This window comes from Sparus aurata, chromosome 10, assembly GCF_900880675.1.
Source record: "Sparus aurata chromosome 10, fSpaAur1.1, whole genome shotgun sequence".
NCBI classification, from domain to species: domain Eukaryota; kingdom Metazoa; phylum Chordata; class Actinopteri; order Spariformes; family Sparidae; genus Sparus; species Sparus aurata.
The window spans coordinates 34,469,227-34,491,674 of NC_044196.1; the positions used below are offsets into that span (position 1 = coordinate 34,469,227).

Here is a 22,448-nt window from a genome sequence, read left to right on the forward strand (position 1 = left end):
AACTCGATCCAAGACGCCTCGTGCAGTCAGCAGTCTGCGTTCAGCGTCAGGGCAGGACGGTGGGAATCTCCCCCTGATCTCCAAGCAGATTTAACAGCCCTCGTTACCGGGGAAACCGACTCAAGGCACTCCCTTATGAATAATTAATGAGGCAGGGGGGCGTCAACTCGCAATATCTGTGTTACCGTGGCAGCAGGCTTGGCCTCAGGTACCCTGGTAGACCAGCACCAGAGCAGCAGAGACATCTAGTGGCTGTCATGCAGCTCCAGATTCAGCAGCGGAGTCGAACGCAGAGCTCCCAGCTGCTCGCCACCAGAGCGCTGCCCTCCTGCTGCAGGAGAAATAACTTTGCATATAATTGTGCATTTGTAGTAAAGCGTGCTCTGATTACAGAGCAGCCGAGTGCTGCTCCTGTCAGCCTTATCTGCATGTGTGATGAAGTGTCCAGAGAAAAGGGAACAGGCCGTGACCTGTTTGTACCTGGAGTGCGAAGAGCATGTTTTGTTTTGTTCTGCACGGGGGAGGTTGTCGGGCGGCTCTGTTCCTTTAAAGGGAATCCGATTTGAAGGAGCGACGGCGGGGGAGCTGACCTTCTCCCCCGCTCTGCCTTTTTCCCTCCGGGCCTCCGTGGCTGCATTCAATCAAGTGCCTCAACCATGTTTATGCAGTATGTGATGTTTATGCAACGCCTGCCCACGCGTGCGACTGCTTTCATGCACGCCGACGCACACGCACAAACACCCACGGTGTCCGTCTGAGTGTGTCAGGATAACACAACGCTTTTCTTATTGGACTGTGTCGTGCCGTTTTGTCGGTAATGAGAATAATGCCACATTAATTATACAGTATATGGATGTTCCCCTGCAGGAGAGTCTTTGTTGAATGTTTATGTTGAAGGGGTGTGTGTGTGTGTGTGTGTGTGTGTGTGTGTGTGTGTGTGCGTGTGTGTGTAGCCTGGGATAAGGGAGGTGCGGTGGTGGAATGTAATCCTTTGCAATACTGAAGGGACCACTTTGATTGTATAGCTACTGCACTATATGCAATACCATGCCTCATTGATCACACACACACACACACACACACACACACACACACACACACACACACACTGAGGCAAACCCTAGCCTAGCAGGATGTCTTCTGACCCGATTCGTGTTGCGCCCGAGGTTCTAGCTGCTTGGGATGCCAGGTTTGATGACTTGCTATTCCCGACCCGAGAGAGGCCGAGGCAGGAAAGTCCCCCCATGGTGACCCAGCCACGGTGTCCGCTTTCCCCCAGATCTGGGCCACCAGACGGGCCCGGTCCATGAGCGGGGCTGGGGCCTCTATATCCAGCGTGGATATTTTTATGTTTGGCAGCTCTCATGTTTTCCTCAGCACCCACATTCACACTATGCCTTAATCATGGGTGAGGTCACATGGGGCATGCTGTGGTCAGTGTTTGGAAGGTGGTTTCTATGTCAGCAGTACACAGTGACCATGTGATTATGATAAGGCATCGCATAAAATAAACTGATACTACTCGACGCAGCACATTACTGCAGCCTGAGAGTCAAACCGGGTCTTTAAATAGTTTTTTCTGTATGTGCTGTACCATGACCGACACCACACACGGCTGACTCTGCTTCTCCGTCTACACCTTTAATGTGAGCGCCAACCTGACCCCGCCCACCGCCGTCTCCACTGCTACATGACTGATACAACCACTTGAATAATTTAAAGGCGTTTGTGTGCCAGACTAATTCATGAGTTTCATTTTGTAGTTTTGTAGTCGGCGTGAGGGAACAAGGAAGTGACCGGAGGAGATTCAGGGAAGTCTCCTCCAGCTGTTTCCAGTTGCTATGCTAAGCTAACCAGACGCTAGCTTCAGCTCCATATTTAACACACAGACACGATCAAACAGAAGAAACCAAACAAGCACATTTCTCTCTCTCTTTTCAACTCTTTTCACGATTAATCAGTTGATCATTTGAGCAGATAGGAGCGTCTAAGCCCGCCCTAGAGCCTACAACAGCCAACGAGTGCTCAGGTAGACATGTGACCCCTCCTTCTTCTTCTTCTTCTGTTCTCTCCTGAGCCAATTACACGCCAGTCTCCGGATGACTGATGCATCATGCAGCCAATGAGATTTCAAATCCAATAATATATAGTTTATTGCAGCTTTTAAAGCCATAAACTTGGAAATAATGCAAGTTTGTGCAGTTTTATGCATTTTGCGGCTGATTTTTCCACATTTCACGATGTTATATGCACAAAGTTAGTGTAAATAATGAAATAAAGAACTATAATGAGTTTAGGAAGGGTTAGTGTTGGAGGAGAAATCAGCTTATAACCATAAAAAGAGCATTTAGGATCATTTTAGCATTTTAGCAGCATAAGAATGAAGATTTTAATGATGGCAAAATCAGGTCAGTAGGAGTGAAGCGGCTGCGTCTTCATGGTTCCATGTCAGATTGCCTGGATAATGATCGTCATACAGAGTTCATTGCCGTTAATAGCATTGCCTATCATTACCTTAGCTTCCTGTCTCCTGCGACTCTCCTTCCCTCCTCGCCAGAAATTGATGATTCTCGGGGGGTAATTAATGAAAAGTGCTCCGCCTCGTTGAGACCAAATGCTGAGCCATGTGTTTCTGTGATGACGGACATGTTTCACCTCGTTGGGGGGGGGGCGGTGATCAATATGCAGAGGAAATGTTCCAGAAGGGAGAAACGGGGATTGATTTCTTGTTTTTTATCCCCTCAAGTTGCCTTGAATTTAGTGCTTGTGCAGTTTTCAAGCCTCAGTTGTCACATTTCTGCTATTCTAATATTCCTTAATAGTCGGAGTGAGAGATTGACAGATGCTGATGATAATACATCACCTCGAAATGTCTTTGTGTAGGTCGGTTTGTCCCGGATCCGTTTATTCCGAGGTTGACTGACAGCGTCCAGGCTGCAGTCCAGTCCTGGTGTTGCTGACAGTGTTTTGGACACCTTACACTTTTCTCTCGATAGGTTTTTTAAGCCAAATGGAGCTCCGTGTGCTCAGCAACTGCAGCTCGTGAATCATTAACCAGGAGAGGTAAAAACAAAAACACCCAAGAACTCCTCACATAAAAACTTAAAGTGTTTATGAAGATGGCCTTGCTCTATTTAATACTTCAGGAAGAAATGCCTCAGCACATCGGGGGAATACAATACAGAAACAATTAATTAAAGTTATTAAAAGTTATTACAGGTAAAGAATGTCTTTCCTTTAATGGAGGATTGTGTTTCCGAAGCAATCCCTCAAACCATTCTGGGATATTTCCGTTTGATGTGCATCCTGTTGGCTCCTCGGAGGCTGATGTTCTCCCACAGCCGTCTCTGTTTCTTGGTTCTATTACAGGCTGAGTACTTTGTGGGTAATTCTCTCTGGGCTGATAAGATGGTAGACCAACAAAGGATGTGTACCAGCTGCTGAGGCCACACAGTATTTCTAAGTGATGGTTGGAAAGAGGGTGAGGTGGATAATGGACCTGGACCTTAATACCATCTGATGCTTTTTCTTCATCAGTTCAGTTTGGACTCCAATCACAGTTTCTTTCCAACTTTTTAAGAGGACAATAAAGATTTCTCACACATGAAGTCATATTTTAACAACCGCCCTTCCTCTTCTGTTTCCTCCCCAGCGGCGGTGCTGAAGTACGAGAACAACGTGATGAACATCCGACAGTTCAACTGCTCGCCTCACCCTTACTGGCTGCCCAACTTCATGGACGTTTTCACCTGGTCCCTGCCGTTCGTCGGGGAGAAAGGTGAGCGCTCACCGTGATATTTGATGAAAGGAGAACATGGAGTACAAGCAGTTTTACAAAATGTTGCAGTGCACCGGTGACTTGTAATGAACATTCAGTCTCCTGAGTCAGTAATGAAAATGGAACATAGCACTCACTGCAGTGTCGTCAATTAGAGCTCATAAATACAACACGTACTCCACATGACTGATGAGCCACAGAGCTGCTTACATTTAAAGCCACTAAATTGCTTTGACGTGTTGGTTTAAAGGCTCGTTCTGCTGCAGAGGTTTGAATTCTCTCACCGCCTTGAAGTTTGTTGCAGGCGTTGGGTTTTGTTGAGTTGAGGGCACCGTGCTGTCAAACCCCTCACACATGTGTGTCAATTAATCACACGTAACTACCACTGACGCACACACACTCCAGGAAGCCCATTTTGGGTGTGACCCGTCCTCACGGGGCCATTCCTCGCCATGCTGCAAGGTCACGGCTGCCGGCTGCTCTCTGGGTGTGTGCGGAGGGTCAGTCGGGTGAATCTGTGTTCGTCTGACTAGCGCCGCCTTCTTCAGACACATGTAACAGGTCGAATACATGCACAGGAAAACCTCTCATGGTGCCGTCTTGTAATATGTTTTCTTAATGTCTTCACAGTGACTGAGATGCTAGTGAACGTGTTGAGCATCTGCTCCAATGATGAGCTGACGACCGACGAGGAGCTGGACGGTAAGCTCGGCAGACGGACGGAAACCACAGCAGTTGTCCCTGCAGTTCACCTGAGCGCCACTAGAGGGCGTCCTCTGCTAATAGGAATAGCAGACACACACACACTCTATCCAAAAAATTTAAATTACAGACAAACATACACATTCCTTGTGTTTTCACCGCTCAGCTCTATTGTTAGGAAGATTTAGTTTAAATGTCTTTAATTTAAAAAGCATTCTTGAGCGTATTATTCATCAGCAGTGAGACAATCCAGAAGCTGTCGGCGCGTGACGCAGCTAAATCATGACTCATAACCTTCAGCAGCCTGAAAATCGATCCCTGTGGCCTCAGCGGGTCCTCACCAAGTCTGAAAGAGTCCAAATACATCAAAATCTGAGGCCAGAAGAAAAGAAGAGAGTGTTGAAATGAACAAAACACAAACTGTTGGTGGTGTTTTGTCCTGTAGTGTAGTCATGCTTCTTATCGTGGTGTCATAGTGTCATGTTGGAGTCGTCTGTTTGATCCCAGATCAGTTTATCTACAGTGAGATGACTAGTTTCCCCTCAGCCTGCCCCACCTCTTACCGCCACACAGGAAATGATCTCAGCGGTCCTTCCCTCCGTCTCTTCCTCCTCCTGATGATTGCTGATGCTCAGTCCTGCTCTGTGAACGGCGCCCATACGTGGAGATTTTGCTCTAGTTGAAACTCTTTAAAACGTATAAATGCTGCCTGTAGCTTCAGCTGATTGACATGAAGTTCAGATGAGTAACCAGGGAATATATATATGTTGTGTATTACAGTTTTAGTTTACAGCCCCTCATATAATGATCCGTCCTTTAACATCCCATCATCCTCCACCTCCTCTTCCACTCGGCTCTCTTGGTCGTTTCAACTCCAGCTCACTTCTTCTTCAGTTTTTCTGCCATGTCTCATATTTTGTTGACATTTGGATTGTTCTTTTGTTTGGTATTTCTCACTCATGATTTCCTTTTCTGTGCCCTTTATAATCTCTGATAATCCACTTCTTGCCCTTGCCCTTGCTCTTTATCTCCAATTGCCATTGTTTTGTTATCTCAGTTACCTCACTACTTCTTTTCACGTATTTCTTTTTGCATTCTCGTCTCTCCCTCTCTCGTTTCTCTCTGTATCATGCTGTGGTGTTGTCACTGCCTTGGTTGAACTCATCTAATTTCTCTTTTCTATGTTTTCCAGAGTTTTTCTGTTCAAGGCATCGCTTTTCCTTTACATGTTGTGCCTTCTCGCCTTTTATTTCGCCACCTCTCTGCCGCCTCCTCTTTTCATTCTACAGCCATCCACTGATCTCTCTGTCCTTTTTCTTGTCTTCTCTTCTGGGGGTGTTTCATGAGAAGGACAGCTAATATATCCCCCCAAAAAAGGTACAAACATTAGCCCTGATGGTGTGTGCAGAGTAGATAGACTTTTGGCCGTGCTTGCTCTCTGTAAGTCTGTTAACTAACGTCTGTTTAATGCACCTTCTAACACGACTGCTGAGTCCTCCTAATGATCTCATTTTAATTGTTTCCCACACAGACGTGTCAGTAATGTGACACTTACATGCTCCTGCTTCAGCTAGGGCCAACTCTGACACATGAAGAAATATTTAAAGGTCATTCTCATTAGCCAGTCGGTGTTTTTGCTGCACACATTAGAAGAAGCAGATTTATTACAGGGAATTAATACTGTGAAGAAACTTATCTTAAAGTCGTAGTTGTGTACTCAACCGAGGATGAGGGGGAGAGTCTTAAAGCAGACGTCAGGCTGTCAGCTCTTTTCACCACGCATCAGCTCCATTTCCATCCTTCACACTCATGCATTTTTTCCAGAGGGGCTCCCTGGGGCCTTCAAACTGTTATCATGCAGCAAAGTTTAGTTTTCCAGTCCAGGAAAAATCTGCAACCAAAACAGGAACATTCATATAGAGTGTGCTCGTCGAACGTGCTGAAAAGACGTGTTTGGACAAGGATCAGTCCGTCTACAGCTGATGTGAAGGGACTCAGTCGTACGTTATGCAGAGGCAGCATGAATGCGCAGGATGCTGAGAGTCCCTCAGTTGTTGTGATGTGTGTCAGGATTTAAACCATTTCATATAATCTGACCTCTGGGCTTCAATAACAGCAGGTGTTTGCATTGTGTTCGCCTGACGCACTTCTGGATAGAACTAATAGTCCAAAAGACTCGCTCGGCCCGATTAAGGATAAAGACTTTAGAGTTTGAGACAGTTCAGTCTGGATGAGACCTCCACAGGACATGAGTCACAGTTTGTATGATTGTGTCTGACCTCTGACCTCTCCAGGTGCCACAGCTTCTGCCCGCAAGGAGGTCATCCGCAACAAGATCCGTGCCATTGGCAAGATGGCCCGAGTATTCTCTGTGCTCAGGTATGAAAACATGAGAAAAACACATCCTGTATGTTCTACCGTCGTCAGTACTCCATTACAAGACACGGAAAAGAATATTTAAAGCTGCAATATGCAATATTTATGTCTGAGCAATAAGTTAAATGCCTGAAGAACAGCTCTGCGGTTCCCTTCACCTCTACAGATGGTTTAGCATCTTTTAGCTAATTGTTTTGTTTATTTAGCCCACAGCTTTACCGTCTTTACTCTCATTAACTCAGCAGCCAACTGTTTTCAGTTTAAATAAGTTGTTAGCTAGCTCGTGAACATAGTGTGGCAAACCAGATATGTCCTTCAGGTGTTGGTGGAGACCAAAACAGAGCTAAAAGAAGGTAAAACACCAGACTTTCTCAATGAATGCTAATGTTTTTAGCGTGTTCCGCTGCCCCAAGTGGCAAAAAAACTTCAATATTAAGCTTTTGTCATGTAGTAGGTATTAAACTGTCTAACCAAAGCTTCAAGGAAGTAATTCCTCATGAATAATCTGCGTATTTGTGTGTTTGCATTCCAGAGAGGAGAGTGAGAGCGTGCTGACGCTGAAGGGACTGACCCCGACAGGCATGCTACCAAGCGGAGTGCTGTCCGGTGGCAAAGAGAAGCTGCAGAATGGTAAGACTGTCACCAAGTTCCCCGAGACCCCCCAGCTCTGGCCCCCACAACGGATCCTCACACACACAGAAATTCCCCTTACGCAGCGATACCCTGAATAAAGTGCTAGCTCAGTGTTTAGGGGATACTGTACACACAGACTCCTTCCGTTTGTGCTGCCTCACAGTAATACTGTAAGTGTAGTTCAATGTTTCTGGCAGCTTTAGTCGGCATCCTTTCTGTACTGCCTGTTTGTTTAAATACGACTAAGCAGTGACAGCAGCTTTCTGTAGCCTTCCTTCATCGTAAATGTTGGATGTAGTGTTTTTTAAGTGACTGTAGAATATGAAGTTATATTTCCCCTCTTCGCCCGATGAATTCAGCAGATTTTCTTTGTCCCGTTGTCTTCTCTGATGTGTCTCCCTGCTGATGTCTGGCATTAATACCCTGTCTTCCCGTCCCCGTCTCTTTCTGTATTCCACTGGTTTTTATCTCAAATATTACCTGTATCTTTTTCTTTCTCCTTTCTCCCTAGAAACTGCAGGTATAATCGGTTGTGCAAGTATTCTGTTGTGTTATTCCTTTTCTTTTTTTTTTTCTTCTTTCTTTTTTTGTGAGACCAGTTTAGAGTTCAGTCCACCCTTTTATGTTGAATTCCAAACACTCCCTAAATGAGTCTGACAAGCTGCTGCAGCGAGGAAGTCGAGGCTCTCTGGAAAAAAGCCTTCGCAAACACTTCAAATTAACTCCTGACATAAATGGTCACTTTATTGTGCATTCGAGTGCCAGTGGTGGATCTCAGCAGCGCTCCGTCAGGATAGAGACGGCTGTCGCTGCGATTCAGAGGATGAATTGGAATTGACAACTTGTGAATGAAAGGGGGACGGCTGCTGTCGGCCTTTTCATTCACAGAAACTAAACAGAAATCTAGACGACTTCGCTCTCCTCTCACAGGTTCTCACAAAACATCAGCTAGCACTTTAATAAAACGATAGATTTCATTGTTATTGAACAGAACATGAGCATGTTACACAGTGTCTTAATAAACAAAGCCTGAGTGCAGCAGGGAGTGACTGATACGCAGCAGATTATTAGCAGTTGTGGAGACAGATATCCAGTTTGTGGAGCTGGTTTGGATTCACGGTAAAGTGAAAATCTAGAATCACCAGTGACTGAATCACTTTACCAGAGAACAGGTTTGAGACAGAGTTGTAGGCGAGACAGAGTGAGGTGGCTGCATTTCAAATTAATTTACTTTATTAGCACACAAAAAAAAGGACGCAGATTACGATAATCTCAACCATGCTGAATATCGAATCAGTGCAATAACTGGTCGATCTCTAATGTTTGCTAACATTAGCTGCTAGGAGCTTTTTTTAGCTGTACGTTTATGGAACTTTTCCATTTTTAACATGAAGAATATTATTATTTTTTAATTAATTTTATCTCAAGAGTCACAAACTACTTCTGGATAAAGTTTGCAGCTGTACATATCTTCAGCAGGCAGAGTGAGTTCCCTTCTTTTCTTCAGCCTCATAGATTTCGGCTGAAACAACAGAAGTTTGTTTACATCATTTTTTACATTCAGGGGTCTTTAAGTAATAATCAGATCGCTCTGATTTTTCAGCTTTTAGCCCAGCGATAAGTGTATTTTCAGAGTATTTCTGTGTTTGAGTCCAGTAGAGTTATTCCAACACTGGATGGACATATATGTGACAGATTGTTCTGAAGCAGCTGACACTAGAGAACCCCGGTGAAGGCAGAGTGATGCTCAGAGATTCCTGTTGCAACATTTGGTAGAATCACATCGCTCCCCTCCTTTGGGCAGACGCCGGTGTGCTTCTACTGTAATGTTGGCTCCATTAACCATTCTGTTTACGGTTTGTTACCTTTTTGTAACGTTTTTCCTCATCCTCATAACGGTACTGTGCTGTAGTCTCCGCTACGTCACGACTGTGTACGTGTTACTTTGCCGTCACCATCCCTGTCTTTTGTCTGAGGCTAATTTTGACACCGTTGTATGTTAATTTATGATCTCAAGGATGACTGTAAAAACATTGGTAAGTGGTTAATACTCCAAAGGTTTTTCTCCTCCCCCCCCCCCCACTTCTCGCACTTCACAAAAGTAAGCCAGCACTTTTGATATTTCATATCAAAAGCTGCTAATCCTGCAGTTCCAGATGCTGCTTCATGTCGCACACAACACAACAGTACCGCTGCTCCATGTGTCTGCGGCGCTTCGATTAAACCATAACGCTCACGATCACACATGCACCTACACCTTTCTCTGTTCTCCATCCGTCCTCTCTAAACTCTCCTTCCTCCATGTGACGCTCCGACAGTAAAGAACTAATATACTTCCAGCTTTACCGTGTTGTACCTGCTGTCAGTGTTTTCCGCCCCCCTGCAGTGTCATTTTTTTTCTGTCACCACATCGATTCCTTTGTCAGACTTTTCTCAAAGTAATCTCAAAGATGCAATGCCTCCCCGTGAGGTCGTCCGCTGCCACAAACATGTGTCACCTTCCCTTTTTACAGATCTGGAACTCATCAAAAAAGCTAAGGCTCATCCCTCTCCTCCTCCTCCTCTTCCTCCTCCTCCTCCTCCTCTTTGCTAACATCCATGTGTCCTTTGTCATAAAATGTGGAGATGATGTTAACCTTTGCTGTCGGCATTGGCTGTCTTTGCTGCTCATTGACTTGTTCCTGGGACAAAATGAACTCCTCTGCTCACTTCTCTCATTCGTTTTGCAACCCCCCTCTTCTTCTCTTCAGCTACTATTGAAGCTATTGAGGCTGACGAAGGTAAATGGGTCTGGCTGCCCTCTTCTGTTGCTTTTCATGGCAATAGACAGGGGGCTCCGCTGGGTTTTCATCCATCTCGCTGGTGCTTGAATAGAGTGTGTTGGGTGTTTGGGCTAACAAAATGTGGCATAGTATTAACAGAGCAAAAAAAAAAAAAAAAAAAAAGAAGTAAGTCATTAGGAAATCCTGTGGTCACATGTGTTTTAAAGGGGAATGGATTTCACAGCACAGATTTCAAAATCACAGAAGCTCCGGCTGTGATTTTGAGTGAGTGCAAAGCAAATCACGTTGTTTGTTTCAAAGCTAATGAAATGTTTCTGCATCCGGAAATATGTGAGGGTCAGGAGTGAGATTGCACTTGAGGAAATGCACATTTACACTCGCATAACGTGGGAGGTGTAAATATATACGACCACCGGCGGGTCATCTGGCAGCTGTACTGAGCTCCACCAGATACCAGAGACGCCGGCTGTAAACAACATAATGTGTTCTGCAGAGCGACGCGGCTACGTCGGCCTGACCCGTATTCTAGCTTATGGTAGATATGTTTGTGTCGGCCAATATGTGTTACAGAAATGCCTAAATATGTTCGAGGTAATTAAGAAACTCTCAGACATGTGTTAATGATTATTACACTAGGACAGTGAAGCTCAAACACTCAGCTGTAGGAGTTAGAGAAGCTGACAGGACGGGATGTTTAAATTCATAAATATCTTTGTGGTTAGCATCGAACATCCAGGTGAGGCTGTGCAGGACTCGTCTAGGAGTTTACAGCAAATATTTAAATAAAGTCTCAGACAGTATTCAGTAGTACAGCAAGCTACACACTCATTACAGTCTGTGCTCTGCCCTCACACAATACACTGAAGTCTTGCTATGAAATCTCATGAAGGTATTTCCCCTTTGAAACCACTGAAGCAGTTGTGCATTGTTGTTGCTGTTGTATTAATATCATAATAATAATGATAATAATAGAGTTTTCTTTAGAGCTGACTCTGAATTAGCAGACAAACGCTCCACAGGAGGCTTTACAATCCAAATTGGATTCTCAAAAACCTAGAACATGTTTTATTGACATCGCCTTTGGCGCAAGAACAACCTCAACTGCGAGCTAAATAGTAGTTCACCGGCTGCTATTTACGTTGGATCTGTCCAGTATTTCCTGTGTAGCCCCGTAGAGGACAGTCCATTGTAGTGTGGAGACTCTTCTCTGCTTCTCTCTCCATGTGGATCCTCTGTGGCCCTGCTGTGTTCGTGTTCTTTCCTGTGAGCTGCTAATAACCTGTGTCTGACCTGTGCTATGCAGCAACACAACTACGCTACCCATCATGCCCCTCTCCACGCTCCCCAAATTGTCCTCTAAAATGATATACCCCCCTCCTCCCTCCCACTCATCCTAGTGAAGGGTCATCGTCTTTGCAATCATTAGTCTTTATCACCACTAAGACTTTTATGAAAGGTGGAAGTAACAAAACGTTAAACTCTCCGTGCTGAAATGAAACTGGATCAAGCTGAATATTGGATCAGTAATGTGATAAACGTCCCATTGATCTGAATAAAAACAGCATTGAGTTTACAAACGTGATGCCATTGTGTCAGATCAGCCTGATTTTATTCATTTCAGTGGTGTTAGGATGTTACGTTTCCCTCTAATTCCATTATTCAGTTGACTTGAATTTGATCTTGTTTGTATTTGACGGCAGTCGACACCCCGTTGTGACCTCCACCCCTCATAACCTCCAGTGACCCCCTCTTTAATTGCTGCATGCTCCAAGCAGACTAAACAAGTCGTTAGCACCCCGAGTACCTCTGTAGTGTCTTTGTACGTGAGCTCGGTCTCGACGTGGTTCGATCTTGTGGACGTGAATGTCTCAGTGGGCTCCGCTCCAGTGTTTTTTTCTTTCCTCCCCTCGTTCTTTTTTGTCTCTTGGATCATTCTCCTTCTTCCCCCCTTTGTCGTTTTCTTTAATCTGTGACGTGATGGGGTGATCTGGATGTTTGGGGTCCTCAGGTGTTCTGGAATGTGCCTGAGTCAAGATATCCCTTTTAGTTTTAATCACACAGAGCGCATACAGTGTTTAAGATTTCCAAGACGGCCATTAGATGGTCCAGGATTGTAGAAGTACTTGCTGGCACAGTGAAAACCTGTTGACCCTGATGCCAGGAGTTCCCTCTATAGATCTAGAAGGATCCTCGAATCCTTTTGTCTGTGCACTTCTATGATTTTGATCCCTCTGATAAATGTGTTAATGTGTTGTCATCTCATTAAAATGAGTTATATCCCTTTTTTGTAAATATTTATTGTTCTTCTGTTGTTGAACCGCTGAACATTCAGAATGATCAACATGTAAATAAAAATGCTGTAGAAGAGTCGCACAATACTTCAGCTCAGATGCTCAGTTGAAGATAATCAGTTGACATTTTGGTAATTATTCACTTCCTTGTTCAGAGTAAGAAGAGAAGGTCGACGCCACAGTGTGACACTGTAGTCAGCAGCTAGCTTAGCTTAGCTTAGCTTAGCTTAGCTCATATCCAGCAAAGTATTAAAGTTATTTAATAATCACATAATATCAAACTTTTTATTTTTTAACATTTTGTCTTTGGACAAACTAAACAAACTTAAAATTTCAATTCAATGATTATTTGTTGTACTATAAACAATTATTATTATTAAGAAACCGTTAAACTGTTTTTGTTGTTCTTGAGCAAGTAAACCTGTTAAACACACCCAGTTTACCTTCACTTTGTTGTTTTTGTTTGGCGTGTTGCGTTCAATGTCAACAACACACCGGAAAACAGGGAACAGTAGAAAGCTGTGACAATGTTACAGTGATTTTAACAACTTAACTCAAAGTCAACGTCATCTGAACGTTGTGAGAAATGACACTTTAAATATATAATATGTAGAAGAAGCAGTGAATACAAGCCCTTCAGTTCATCACTTATCATGGATGAATTAGCCAGCAGCTCCTCAGGTGCTGTCTTTATGTTGTCGGGTTTCTTTTTAAAGTAAAACAAGTTGTTTTTTTTGTAACAACAATCAGATAAATCCAGAACAAACCAAAGATACAGCAGATCTGTTGACGTGTGGGTGAATGTGAGCAAGTGTGACTTCATTCTATTAATCACTGAGTCTCTCCCCTCATGAATCCCTCCTAATTTCTCCCTTTTCTTTCCTTTTTCTTGCATCTCAACAGCCATCAAAGGCTTCTCGCCCCAGCACAAGATCACCAGCTTCGAGGAGGCGAAGGGCCTGGATCGCATCAACGAGAGGATGCCGCCGCGGCGAGACGCCTTGCCCTCGGACGCCAGCCTCAACTCCCTCAACAAGGCGCTGTCCTCGGAGACCAACGGCACGGACGCCAAGGGAAGCACCAGCAGCGGCAGCAACATCCAGTGAAGGCCGACAGCAGGCGCCACCTTGGCCAACGGGGCTGCCCCGCCCCCAGCCTCATCACGGCCCGCCACCACAGAAACGGGGCAAAGGGTGAAGGAGTGGAGGGGGGGAGTGTTAAGAGAGTGGAGTGGGGAGGCATCTATGGCTCACACTGGGGGGACATCTCACTTGCTAGTCTTTGGATATGCCTTCAAAATATTAGTTCATAGTCAAATCTGCTAAGTTATTACCGGTTCACATTTCTGAGCAGTCCGGCCTATAAAGTGCTCGACTCCCCACCACACCGCAGTATGTCAGAGACAGACAGACAGACAGACAGACCGAAGGATCGAGATCTTAAAGGTGATTTATTTTCTTTTTTCCTTGAAAGACCCTTGCTCATTTACACCGAAACGGAAAAGTCGTGTAACTTCTTACTAACTATTGTACGTTTACAAAAATACAGCACTAAAAAGGACAGAACATGAGATAATGTTTTTAACATATAAGGGTGTACAAACTAAATAAGGACTATTTATTGATAACTTTTTTTTTTGCTACTCTTATAAAATAGCTCTGAAATTAATTAGGCAGTCTTAAAAAGAATGTTGCAATGTTGTCGAAATGCCAAATAATGGAACGTTTTATGGTTTTGTACATATTATGCTTACCTCAGGTTCTTTTGGTGTGTGCTTTGACCTGATTTTTCTGTATAATGGCTAAATAACTCGGTAATGAATACCTATTTTTCTTGAGTTTCATAACTGGAATTTACATTTACCTATCTATCATTTGCAAATATGTTTATTTTTTGTCTCTTTTTTGGAAAAGGGAAGGGGGGGTTAGATTTATCGTGGCTTGCTGGAATTGAGTGTTAATTTTTTCTCTTTTTAAGTATTGCGAACAAAGTTAAAAAATAGAGAACCTATATTGTGTAAAAAAAAAAAGAATACAATAAACATAAAGTGTCTGCCTATGCATGTTTTATAAAAATCAAACAAAGGAAATAGAAAATCTGAATACCTTGGCTGTGGAGGCCTGTTTTGAAATATATTGCGCTTTAGTGAACATATACTGGATATACCTGCATACTTTCAGTTAACACCATGATGCTCTATGCCTTCAACTTCTTTTTGTAATTGAAGCATTTAATTATCTAAGATGATGGATGAGAAATCATATTTTTAACCTGCGCTTGTAAGTGCACACAGTCCAATTAAGCATGTTTGACGATTCTTGTGAGGTGTGTGGTTACATGTGTAACTCCAAAATGCATGATTAGCTGTTTGTGTCATATAACAGGTAAAATCGGTTTTGTTCTGTTTTGTAAATGTGCCACAGAAAAAGTGTAATTTGATTATTATTACTATTATTATTTGGAACTCTGCTTTGTATATCAGTTACAGGTTTGATACTTGCTCAATACTTTAAGATGAAACGGAAAAAAAAAAATACTTCGATCTTTTTTAAGAACTGCTTAAGTGCCCAAGTAATTCACTACACGACATGAAGCCTTGCTTTTTGTAATTTAACTTCAAAACTGTTGGCAGATGAGGCATGCACTTGCAACTATGAAAAGTATTTTATATAACTGTTCAATAAAAATGTGCATGAATTTCAACTTGAAATGAACTCGCCTCTCCTGAATGTGTGTTTGTGTTGCGCGTGACTCAGACGGTGAACATCCGTCATGCAGAACAAAAGCAAACACACAACACACGCAGACGTTTTTGCATCACAATTGAAAAGAAAGCTGTGTTACGGAGCGACGTGATGGTCTGTGCTCTCCAGAAAGATTACAGGAAACTCGCCCGCCGCCCCGCGTAACTGAAAACAAAGACATTAACGATGAAACACAATATTTCATTCACACCTCGCGGTTCAAGAGGTGAAACTAAGACGGCGGAGAGCTTCACACCCTGAACCACATGCAGCTACATACTCTGTGCATTCGTCTTGTTGTTTGTCTCGGCTGTGAGCGGACAGAACTGAACATCTTGGCACTGACGGGTCGCAGTGTTTAGATGGGGAAACTGCTCCTTGCCAGTTCTGCAACAAAGGTGTTTCCTCCTCATCAACCTCAGTTGACTTCTTGATTAAAGTAGGCAGATGAAGCCAAGATCGTGCACGAGTATACCTGTGAAAATATCAGACGGGAGTTTGCAGACTTCCTCTTTAGCACAAAGACAAAGATTTGGAAGAGAACTTTATTTTGATTTACTTCTCAGATTTCATTTTATTTGTAAGAAGGTGATAATTGCCAAGCGTCCTGCAGACAGGAAGTTAGTTAGAAATTCAGCTGCTTTTCAGTTTAGGCTCCTGCTGAGAGGAAGTTCGACGGCAACCGAGAAAACCAGCACGGTCTCAGCAGGTCCACGCAGGTTTTTTAAACGCAGGTACGACGGCTAACAATCGCACATCGACCTCATTCCCTCAGACATGACAGTGTGTCTGCAATTTGTTATCCAAAGTGTTAAATACGAATACGCAGGAAACAGTCGTACACAGGAGAGAAAACAACAACAGACCCACCGTGAAAGAAGCGTCTGTAAAAACGAGTTATAAACACTTTCGTTTCACTATAATTTGAGCCTTCCAGTCCAATAACATCTGGAAAGTTATTTCCCCATTCAACGAAAGTCGGGCGCTAAACCGGAAGTTATCCGAGACGAGCTGAAGTGATAAACACACGCGTCTGCTGCCGAGTGTTTACATTCACACTGCACACAAATGCCCAATCATAGAAGGTTTAACTGGGATTTTAAACCAGTGGAATAATGAGTATAGCTGAAAAACTCTGCTGCAACAAGTCACTTCAACTCAGTGACCTGCTGAGGGGACGTTAGACAGAATTTGACCATTTGAAAGATTTCTGAGAAACTATGAAAGAAAGTATCATTTATTACTGAAATGTTTGTTTGTATATTAACAGATGAGGCGATTTCAAAGACACTTTGAGGTGATTATTGTGGTCATTCTGGGTAAAAACTCAAATATGTCACTGCCACCTACTTTCCATGACATTTCCAGACCTTTAAATGAAGTGTTGACCCTCTTTTCTTTATAAGTAATTGTCCAGATTAATGGAACGATCCTACACACGCTCACACTGAGCTGAACAGTTCGTGTCCTTGGGTTCTGAAGTGTCTTTCTTTGGGTCTCTTCAAGTGAATTCACACACAATGCTCAAATGAAAGGAAGTAAACTCTGGCATCCTGTTTTCTTCGGGAGGGCCGAGGAGAAAAAAAAACAGGAGCTTGATTTTGTAGCCTCAGAGGAATAAATATATATAATATGAAGCCAAACTCAAAGTCAAAGAGAACATGAAATGAACAGCTAATGTCCAGCAGCAGAAACTCTCTAAAGTCGCTCCAGAAGCTGCGATAATCTGACACCTCATGTCAAAAATGATGTGTTTTGTTTCCCCAACATGAATCTGGACTGAACTCGTACGTAGCCGACACATCTGAGGTCATCTCCACGCTTTCTGTGAGAGCTGCAGCATAAACAATGAAGAATAGTGAAACGTCACGGCTGGTATTTCAGCTGCTCCCTTCGGGCCGCCGGGACTTTGTCATCTTTTTCCAGTCATTATCTCACAGAACAAACTCCCATGTTGTGATTGTATCTTGTGTTTAGTTTGTTGTGTTGCTGTGTGCATGTGACAGCCACCATGCATCTGAAGCGCGCGTGTGTGTGTGTGTGTGTGTGTGTGTGTGTGTGTGTGTGTGTGTGTGTTCATGTGGTGTAAGTGGTTCCTGTTTTTCCACTATCACTGACTCCTGAAGTGCCTGACATCTTTGGTTATTCTATCCCATAATAAATGACATACAGTTCTTGGATTTCGCTCTTTTAAAGCTCGGTTGACCTTTTGCTTCATCAGAGTGATTATAAAATGAACTTGTTGTTGCACCATCTTGGCACAGCGGGCGGGTAAGTACCAGTCTACTCCCAAATGGTTAAGGTGTGTCAGGGCAGGAAAAAATAAGTGATGGGAGTTACAACATGAAGTGAGACTCCCATTAAGTGGACTCAGGTCTGCACCCGCTGGCTGCTTTGCACTGGTCTCCACAGCCACCCACTTTACGTCAGGAAGGGAAGCCAGTGTATTTCCTCCCCCTTCTTTATCTAAAGGAAGTGCCAAAATAAGCATCAGCGGCAGAGCGCCCCAGCTCGGACACCTTTTCCACTTGGCCACTTGGTTGGAGTCTGAGGGAGAAGTCAGAGGAGTTCACGGCGGCAGAAACAACATGAAGACCATCAGGGTTCTCGTCCTCCTCCTGCTCGCATCTGTCCACGTCTTCACACCAGGTGAGGGGAACCAGAGAAACAGCTTCTGGCTCACATGCTGTTCTAGATATAATGGAATCAGAGCCGAGGGCCCGTTAAAGTCCTCCGCTCTGATTAGCAGAGAGATCACTTTATTTCAGCGCAGGAAAGAACTGAAAAATTACATATCTTATTATATCAAAAAAATACCTTTAAATCAAGGTTTAAGTCTGAAGCTCTTGAGACAAACATGTTTCTTATAGTCAGATAATGATTGCATGTATGATTTGTGTGTTGTGTAGAACAGATCTGGTGTACTTGGATGTGTTCTGGTGTGTGCAGAGATAAAGATCACAGCGTTGTTCAAAAGACACTCACACTTTGATCGCTGCCTCTGAGACATCAGTTCAAACAGTTCATTTCCGTTTATTCTTTCCCAGATAAGCTGTGTCCGTGTGTCCGTGTGTGCTCCACTTTTATTTCAGCTATTCATTTACATTTTTTAGTTGATAAATGTTTTTTTTTTCCCAGCAACATCAGACTTTAATCACAAATCAAATCGTCAGGAATGTAAAAAGTGCCAAAGTGACAAATGGGTGTCTCCTTGTCGGAGGAAAGGAAAAAGAGGGAGGCTCTGGATTTGTTTGTTTTTCTTGCGCCGAGCCAAAAGAAGTTTTAACTGCTCTGCGCTGGGCAGATAGGTGATCTAACAGCAGATAGCCAGTGAGAACCAGGCTGCCCCCTCTCTCACAGAGACAACAGATCATTGTCCCGAGACCCAAAACGTCCCGACTGGCACCAAATCTGCTTCCAGCGTTTAGCAGTAAACATCTGGAGGAAGCACCCTCGCCCCGACTACAGCCGGGGGCATTTTCACTAGACTCTGAGGTCGTTTCCACCGCAAGAGAAGCAATGACGTGAGACTTTGACCTTCACTACATAGAGGCTTATATCAGCTCGACTCGTTCATTATGAGTGCTGTGCGATGAAAAGAACAGTACAAAACCACGTAAACTCTACATACGTGCAATTTAAGGCTCGACTGTGGACGTCGCCCGAGGCTTTGCTCCAAGGATGACACATTAGTGGGAACTTGCACACTCGAGACCCGAGTTTGTCTCGTTCCCAGCGACTTGAAGGGGAGCGACTCTGGAGAAAGTTGGCTCGTTGTTGCGTCTCAGTCGATGGTGTTTGACGATCTTGGAACAGAACTCAACAATAAGTCGTCTTTCTCCGATCAGCCCACCTGTAAAGGACTTGTTCCAAAAGACTCGAGACTTGACCAGTGATTTGCTCTGGAATACTTGAGATTTCATTTGACTCGTCCAGAACAACTTGAAGGACTCGAGACTTGAGAATAACTTCGAATGACTTCCAAGACGAGTGACTGACTTCAGATGTGTTTCCAGATTTTAGTAAGACTTGTATCTAATGACTTATAGGACTCAGGTTTTGCTCCAGAATACTTGAGGTTTAACTTGGACTAGTCTGGAGTTAATTGCAGGACTCCCAACATGACTTGTGAGTTGCTCCGAAACACCTCAGATTTAGTATCAGAATGACTTAAAGGACTTGAGACTTGAGGATTGCTTCAAAATACTGAAGACTTACTTGGACTTGGGTTTGTCTTTCATTAAAATACTTGGGATATTTGACTTGTGATTTGCTTCAAAACTTGACTCGAATTTGTCTCAAAGGACTTGAGACTTGAGTATTGCTTTGAAATACTTAAAACTTGTAAAATCACTTGACTTACTTGACTTGGACTTGACCCAAGACACTTGAGACTTGGGTTCGTCTTTCATTAAAGTACTTGAGATCTGTGACGGACATTAATTTGCTTCAAGATCTTAGTTGGAGGTCAAATTACTCAAAGGGCTTGGGACTTGATTTAACTCTGAAATCTGGAATCTGACTCTAAGGACTTGAGACACGACTTCCTCCACATGCCGCCTTTCCTCGCTGAGCCTCATGAAGCCAGACGCAGCAGCATGCGGTTGGCAGTCCGGCCCGTCAGCGTCTGCTCTGGTGTGAAGTATGTTCGATAGCATCATGGCTGACAGCAGTGAAGACAGGAAGCTCGGCTGCTCAGGTCAGGGGACAACAATAGTTTGTCTGGGACAGGATGCAGCTTCAAAATGCTGCAGCACAGAGGATATCCACTTCAACACGCCACGGCCTCCAACGCCGTCTTGACTCGTCATCCTCAGTCTGACACGCGGGGCAAGGGCATGCCTTTTTCTCACACACTGGCCTTTAAAGCCGTGCCAAACAGGAATGATGCAAAAATGCAACTCTGAACCTAAAATAGAGTCAGAGGAAATGTTTTACATAGATAAACTGATTCTGGTGTTTTCCCGAAGCAAGCACTGTGAATTCCTGAATTACACGTTTGTAACCAAACTGCTGTGTTTCTGCTTTACAGTGTCATCGGATGAATCAGCTGCACCAGGTAACAAAACCAACCCACCAATAACATCATCTGAAACACAAATGTAACCTCACACTAACATATGCATTCATTCATAGCATTAAAGTTAAAGTTCTATCTACATTTTGGGAAATACACTTATTGGCTTCCTGATGGAGCAACACTGTCACACCCAGAAGTTACAGTATAACAGTAGCCAGCTAGCTAGGCTTAGCTTAGCCTAGCTTAGCACAAAGAAACAGCTGACTTTCCTTGTTTAGTGCGGGTTGCCTGGCACCTACATTTTACAGGAGCACACCATAAACATCAAACGTGTTAAAATATTTTTAATAAGCTTTTTCAGACACTGGGACAAAGATTTTGTCATCTACTGGTTCCCGCCTTTTTTCTCCGCTAAGCTAACCAGCTTCTGCACCGCAGCCTTATATGTTACTTACAGATTGTGTATTTGAGTGGTGTCGCTCTCCTCTAAGTCAAGCTAACACGTCCTCATACCTCAGTGACCAGAAAGAGCTTTTAGTCTACTGAATGGTGGAGAGTCCTAGCGACAGGTGTAGTGGACCTGTGTCGAACCGGACCTCCATCCCCTCATGTTGAGAAAAAGTTGCAGTTTGGTCAGGTTAAGGCACCAGACATACCTGGTTAGGTTCAGGAAAGGTAAGGGCTCGGGTTGATTACGTACGTAGCTAAAGTTACCTAACAAAAGTTGAAATAAATCCCTTTTGGATTAGAGTAATCCATCCACCCCATCCTCGTCCATATGCAGACTTCAACTTCCTCCTTTGCTCCCATCATGATTACTTTGCCACCTAGCAAGGAACCTCATTATGTAACCAAACTGCTGTGTTTCTGCTTTACAGTGTCACCGGATGAATCAACTCAACCAGGTAACAAAACCAACCCACCAATAACATCATCTGAAATACAAATGTAACCCTCACACTAACATATGTATTCGTTCATAGCATTAAAGCTAAAGTCCTATCTACATTTTGGGAAATACACTTATTGGCCTCCTGATGGAGCAACACTGTCACACCCAGAAGTTACAGTATAACAGTAGCCAGCTAGCTTAGCTTAGCCTAGCCTAGCTTAGCACAAAGAAACAGCTGACTTTCCTTGTTTAGTGCAGGTTGCCTGGCACCTACATTTTACAGGAGCACACCATAAATATCAAATGTGTTAAAACCTTTTCAATAAGCTTTTTCAGACACTGGGACAAAGATTTTGTTATCTACTGGTTATAAGTAGACACCGCAGCCTTATATGTAACTTACAGATTGTGTATTTGAGCGGTGTTGCTCTCCTCTAAGTTGAGCTAACATGTCCTCATATCTCAGTGACCAGAAAGAGCTTTTAGTCTACTGAATGGTGAGAGTACCTAGCGACAGGTGTAGTGGACTTGTGTCGAACCGGACCTCCATCACCTCATGTTGAGAAAAAGTTGCGGTTTGGTCAGGTTAAGGCACCAGACATACCTGGTTAGGTTCAGGAAAGGTAAGGGCTCGGGTTGATTACGTACGTAGCTAAAGTTACCTAACAAAAATTGAAATAAATCCCTTTTGGATTAGACTAATCCATCCACCCCATCCTCGTCCATATGCAGACTTCGACTTCCTCCTTTGCTCCCATCATGATTACTTTGCCACCTAGCAAGGAACCTAATTATGTAACCAAACTGCTGTGTTTCTGCTTTACAGTGTCACCGGATGAATCAACTCAACCAGGTAACAAAACCAACCCACCAATAACATCATCTGAAACACAAATGTAACCCTCACACTAACATATGTATTCGTTCATAGCATTAAAGCTAAAGTCCTATCTGCATTTTGGGAAATACACTTATTGGCCTCCTGATGGAGCAACACTGTCACACCCAGAAGTTACAGTATAACAGTAGCCAGCTAGCTTGGCTTAGCTTAGCCTAGCTTAGCACAAAGAAACAGCTGACTTTCCTTGTTTAGTTCCTGCAGGTTGCCTGGCACCTACATTTTACAGGAGCACACCATCAACATCAAATGTTTTAAAACCTTTTTAATAAGCTTTTTCAGACACTGGGACAAAGATTTTGTTATCTACTGGTTATAAGTAGACACCGCA

At 43.6% G+C, this 22,448-nt stretch overlaps 1 protein-coding gene across 8 annotated transcripts in view; it reads left to right on the forward strand.

Moving 5' to 3' along the window:
• The window catches only part of LOC115589223 (serine/threonine-protein phosphatase 2B catalytic subunit alpha isoform), a 60,477-nt gene extending 45,200 nt beyond the window's left edge, over window positions 1-15,277 (forward strand). For 2 of the 8 annotated variants that reach the window (XM_030430009.1, XM_030430004.1), the window contains exons 9-16: window positions 3,653-3,778; window positions 4,409-4,480; window positions 5,831-5,857; window positions 6,775-6,859; window positions 7,389-7,486; window positions 8,001-8,009; window positions 10,240-10,269; window positions 13,467-15,277. In XM_030430009.1, coding sequence (XP_030285869.1) covers window positions 3,653-3,778; window positions 4,409-4,480; window positions 5,831-5,857; window positions 6,775-6,859; window positions 7,389-7,486; window positions 8,001-8,009; window positions 10,240-10,269; window positions 13,467-13,669 — 650 coding nt within the window. In that variant the 3' untranslated portion in view covers window positions 13,670-15,277. The remainder of the gene's footprint in view (window positions 1-3,652; window positions 3,779-4,408; window positions 4,481-5,830; window positions 5,858-6,774; window positions 6,860-7,388; window positions 7,487-8,000; window positions 8,010-10,239; window positions 10,270-13,466) is intronic. The other 6 variants (XM_030430012.1, XM_030430007.1, XM_030430005.1 and 3 more) reach the window with 5 other exon arrangements.
• The last annotated feature ends 7,171 nt before the right edge of the window (window positions 15,278-22,448 follow it).